General features: G+C 38.7%; 1 protein-coding gene across 1 annotated transcript in view; it reads left to right on the top strand.

Annotated features, from left to right (window-relative positions):
* Nucleotides 1-5,297, top strand: part of ddx4 (DEAD (Asp-Glu-Ala-Asp) box polypeptide 4) — a 24,291-nt gene that overhangs the window by 2,027 nt on the left and 16,967 nt on the right. The window contains exons 2-3 of the mRNA XM_037696837.1: nt 4,260-4,292; nt 4,358-4,397. Of these exons, the coding sequence (XP_037552765.1) occupies nt 4,272-4,292; nt 4,358-4,397 (61 nt within the window). The 5' untranslated portion in view covers nt 4,260-4,271. The remainder of the gene's footprint in view (nt 1-4,259; nt 4,293-4,357; nt 4,398-5,297) is intronic.

Here is a 5,297-nt window from a genome sequence, read left to right as displayed (position 1 = left end):
AAAGTTATAATCATGAGTTAAAATATGAAAGATTTAAAGTTATAATCATGAGTTAAAATATGAAAGATTTAAAGTTAAAATATGAAAGATTTAAAGTTAAAATATGAAAGATTTAAAGTTATAATGAGTTAAAATATGAAAGATTTAAAGTTATAATCATGAGTTGAAATATGAATGATTTAAAGTTATAATCATGAGTTAAAATATGAATGATATAAAGTTATAATCATGAGTTAAAATATGAATGATATAAAGTTATAATCATGAGTTATAATATGAATGATATAAAGTTATAATCATGAGTTAAAATATGAATGATTTAAAGTTATAATCATGAGTTAAAATATGAATGATATAAAGTTATAATCATGAGTTAAAATATGAATGATATAAAGTTATAATCATGAGTTATAATATGAATAATTTAAAGTTATAATCATGAGTTAAAATATGAATGATTTAAATTTATAATCATGAGTTAAAATATGAATGATATAAAGTTATAATAATGAGTTAAAATATGAATGATTTAAATTTATAATCATGAGTTAAAATATGAATGATATAAAGTTATAATCGTGAGTTAAAATATGAATGATTTAAAGTTATAATCATGAGTTAAACTAAAAAAGTTAAATCTGGTCCTCTGGACATTCAAAAAAACAAAGCAATGTGGATATCCTAACTGGGCCTTCCTGAAAGAAGAAACCCAAACAGGACTCCAGTCAGCCATCAGGTGAAAAGGAGGAACCCAGACCCAGACCAGTGGTCATTCCATATGTTGAGGGAGTATCAGAGAAACTGAGACGTTTATTTTCTAAACATAACGTCCCAGTGGCTTTTAAACCCCAAAATACATTAAAGACTGGTTCATCCCAAAGATCCAGTCCCCCGGCACAAACAGAGTAATGTTGTGTATGTTGTAGTGAACTAGGCCTCAGGTCAAATCTGGCCTTGAGGGGCCTGCCTGGAACAAGAACTGTATTTCATTGATTTGAGTCCAGAATCACAAGATAACGTTCATCCAGAGACTTTCCGAGTGTCCTGCACTGATCAATTGAAAGAACACTCTCTTTTCTATTATCATTACTATTTTACAAATGTTTGATAATCAAAGTGTGTTTAGTTCAAACCATTTTTAAATGTTGCAGTGAACTAATCATTTTTAATTAACTGTGAAACAGTAATAATGATTTTTAATCCTCATGCAAAGTGGAAATCATGTTGAGGTCTGTTACAGAGTAATTATGCATTTTCTGATTTTCTGTCTTTGAATGAGCAAGTGTAAGTTGGTCCAAGGTTGGAGTCAAACGCAAAACAAGTTGTTGGAACGAACTGTCTTGTTTTAAATCCTCTCAGACGTAAATATAGAGGCTGGCACCTGTTTTTCCCCCAACTCGCCTAAATATTTCTCTCTCTGTCTCTAAAAACATTTTCAATCTGTTCCATAACATTCTTGCTGTTTTTCTGACTTCTAGTGACCTCTTACGTCACAAAAACACACCCCTGTCTGGTCGAAACGACCAATCAGGAAACTCCCAAGTGAACCGGAAATAGAGCTGTTTAAATGTCGGTACTTCCTAGTTCAAACCAGTTTTGAGGAGTCGAGTCGGGTGGAGAGTTTGCAGAGCCCCAGTCGCTTCAGGCTCCGGCTTCAGTCGTTTGCAGCTCCAGTGCTGGGAAAACAGGAAAATCCTGACATGATCCAGAGCTCTTCCGAGTCTTGTGGGGATTATGACATTTTCCACCTCTGAGTGGAACTTCTGAAGGACTCCACTCATGTGAAGTCCACTCGTGAGGTGAACTGTTGTTGATGAAGTCCCGCCACCACTCCGGACGGTTCTCTGCCATCCTACGGAGACGCTGGACCGGTAGCTTAACTGGAGCTCCGCTTCCACTGATTCATCGTCAGAGAGGTAATGAGTCGAGTTAACTACCGAGCGTATCGAGGAAAGCTGGGTCGAATGGAGGGTGCCGTTCTGTTCAACACTTTTCACTCACACACACACACCATCTCCCTCCCTCTAAACTTCATCTTTCCATCTTTAAACTCTTCTATCTGCTAGCAAATTAATCCAGATATTTCCAGAAATGTTTGTTGTGAAGTTTTCAACCATCGCCGTATGGTTAATAAAATTGTACAGCTTGCTAAATTAGCCACGTTATTTTCATATTTTGCCAAATTAATGTAAATGTGTGATGTGTTTAAATCGTTTTTAAATAAATGACCCACTGTCGTTGGTGAGTCAAAGATAAACACGTTTCCGTCCACATTTAATTAAATTCAATGCACGTTATTATTCAGTCCAGAAAAATGAAAGAATCCGTTTAAGTTATGAATATATCAGCATATGTCTACAATGTTGTTCAGTGTCAGGAGGGCTGTGATCAGTCTTACATCGGGGAAACTAAACAGCCACTGGCCAAAAGGATGGACCAGCACAGAAGATCAACATCATCAGGCCAGGACTCTGAGGTCTACACTCATCTCCAGGTCAGAGGTCACTCTTTCAGGGATGAAGATGTTCACATCCTGGACAGAGAGGAACGATGGTTTGAGAGAGGAGTAAAGGAGGCCATCTTTGTGAAAAGAAACCGTCCATCATTAAACAGGGGCGGAGCCTCCGTGTTCAATTGTCCCCCTCTTACAATGCTGTGATTGCTAGTATCACTCAGCTCTCTGTGAACAGTAAACAGCCATCAGGTGCTAATGATCCATTGTTAGGCTGATGGTCCTTCTTGAGCATGTGATCAGCTGGTTCTGGTTGTCAGCAGCAAACTGGTTGATCCACTCTGAGAAGGTGCTATTTAAGAGACTGAGCTGAATACAGCACCTCAGACTGAGGAAGTCTTCTGGATGGAAGACAAAACGTTTCTACATTTTTTGTTTTGCTTTTAGTTTTTTTGAATGTCCAGAGGACCAGATGTAATTTTAATAGATGATCTTTAACAGTTATAAATGTCACTGCTGAAATCCTGAATGTAAAGTTTTCATGTTTTACGGTCTTGACTTTAAAACCCTGATTTTCAGTCATACTAAGTCACCTTTTATTCTACACCTCTGAAGTGGGTCTACATTTCTTTCTCCGTTAATGCGGCCTGAACCACAGCACCTACCCCACAAAAGTTATATCTAAATGTCTGTCTCGCCCCGTGATGTGTGCTATTACTTTTATTGGCATTTCGAGTTACCATGGCGATGTAATTTGTGAACAAAGACACAATAGTTCACCAACTCCAGGAACTAGCTGGTGACTGCCCACTTATTATTCTACACCTGAAAAGCGTATCTTTTTCAACTTTAATGTGGCCTGAACTGCAACGTGGACCTCCACCAAAGTTATATTAAAACAACTGGCCCAGCTCCGGGAAGTGTGCAATTACTTGCATTGGCATTCGCAGTTACCATGGCGACCTATTTGGCTAACAAAGACGCCAAATTTCCCATAGGAAATGAATGGGAGAAAACTCTTCACAGAAACTGAGGAATGTCAGGAGCCATTTTGGTTCAACGTGCATGGAAGGTGCCTATTATTACCTATTATTATTTAGTAATAATAATAAACATTTATTGTGAATTTTTTATGTTAATAATTATGTTTTAATATCAATAAGTAACAAGACTTTTGAACGAGTTACCTCTGCTTGTCAGACAGGCCCCTCCCTCTCAGTTTTCAAGTCCTGTTTAAAAACTCACTACTATTCAGTATCTTTCAACACCAGATGATCTGTGTTTTGATCCTGTACGCTCCACACTGGTTTGTCGTCATTATCTGCATCGTTTTTATGTCTATATTCTGATTGACCTCATTTTGTATTTTCTTTGTGTGTTACCTGTTGTTCTGTCTGTACAGCACTTTGGCTGGCCTTGTAGCTGTTTTAAGTGCTTTATAAATAAAGTGGTATGGGAATATTAATAAGGAATATTTCATATTAATACTAATTATTGGTGTGAATATAATTGATTATTAATTATGGTATTAATAATTAATGTATTAATAATATTAATAATTTATATTTATTATTAATATTGATTATCATTCATGGTAATATATCTTATTGATGATAATTTAATAATCAATGGTCAGTCCCTGTCAGTTTCAGCAGGAACTTTGTAGTTATCTTTACGCTCCTCTTGCAGTAAAAACCTTTGAGAAGTGTAAAAAACAAGAAGTGCAAATATTTTTCTGCTCCAAGACGTTGATGAAAGAATTCACTTGGGTCTGGTTTGAGTCTAACTTTGGTTCTTTTTCATTCAGGTTAATGAAAACATGGACGACTGGGAAGAAGAGGTAAGACGGACGCTCTGTCGTCTTCTGGCTGTCCTTTGCGGTCCTGACGTTCTTCATCTTCACAGGAAACTCCAAGAACTTTCAGCAGCTACACACCACATGGAGGTATGTTGGAGGAAATGACGCGGTGATTGTTTTTTGTCGTGTGATTCTTGTTGCGGACCCCTTCATTTCAAAGTCTCTGGGTCAAAGGTCAGGTTGACGTCTGAGTACCAGTGAAAGGTCCAAGCGTTGGTACGTTGTCCTCTGTCCATAACAGCCAAAGCTCAGCAGGAAGCTACCGAGACTCTCACGATGTTTTACTGTGTGCATTAGTGGCGCTGTTTAAAGATCGTTGTCCATGATTGTGACTCGGTCTCTGATGATGGTTTTAGTCCAGGAGGAGGCGCTCCTGCTCTGAACCCTGGACTGTTTGAATCCTCACTCACTAAACGAGTTCAAATGAACCAGGTGTTTCAGGCGAACACACACTCGTGGAAAGACGACCGTAGTGAGTGTGAACAGGGTGAGCAGCAATAAATGCGTCACTGCCTGCTCTAAATGCCGTGCACCAACTCTTCACGCTGCCTCCGGGTCATGGTGGACGAGGACACAGAGGTACGGAGGACTTGATCCACGCAGGCGTGCATGTGTTTAACAGCACGTCTCGGGTTCATGGTTGGAACAGAAATAACCAGTGACAAATAAACCAGTTCATTAACCAGTGACAAATAAACCAGTTCAATGGAGTCATCTGGACCGGTTTCTGTAAGTCAGACATTTTGTCCCCATCCAGAGGACTTCTTCGGTCCACGGCCTGTCCCATAGGTAGCCGTCACTGCTGTGGTTCAAGACGACCTCCTGTTGGAATGTCACAAGTAGACTTGTAACACGTGCACATCCATCCAAAACTACTGTCCTCAATAACAATCCAATGTTTTAGGTGACCCACGTGCTACTCACAGAAACAGCGTGAGGACAGAGGCCACAGTGCTTCAGGTTAAATCATGTCCAGATGATTTAACC

Source organism: Nematolebias whitei, chromosome 24 (genome assembly GCF_014905685.2).
Source record: "Nematolebias whitei isolate Nwh7 chromosome 24, NemWhi1, whole genome shotgun sequence".
NCBI classification, from domain to species: Eukaryota; Metazoa; Chordata; class Actinopteri; order Cyprinodontiformes; family Rivulidae; genus Nematolebias; species Nematolebias whitei.
This window is presented reverse-complemented; position numbering and strand designations above follow the sequence as displayed.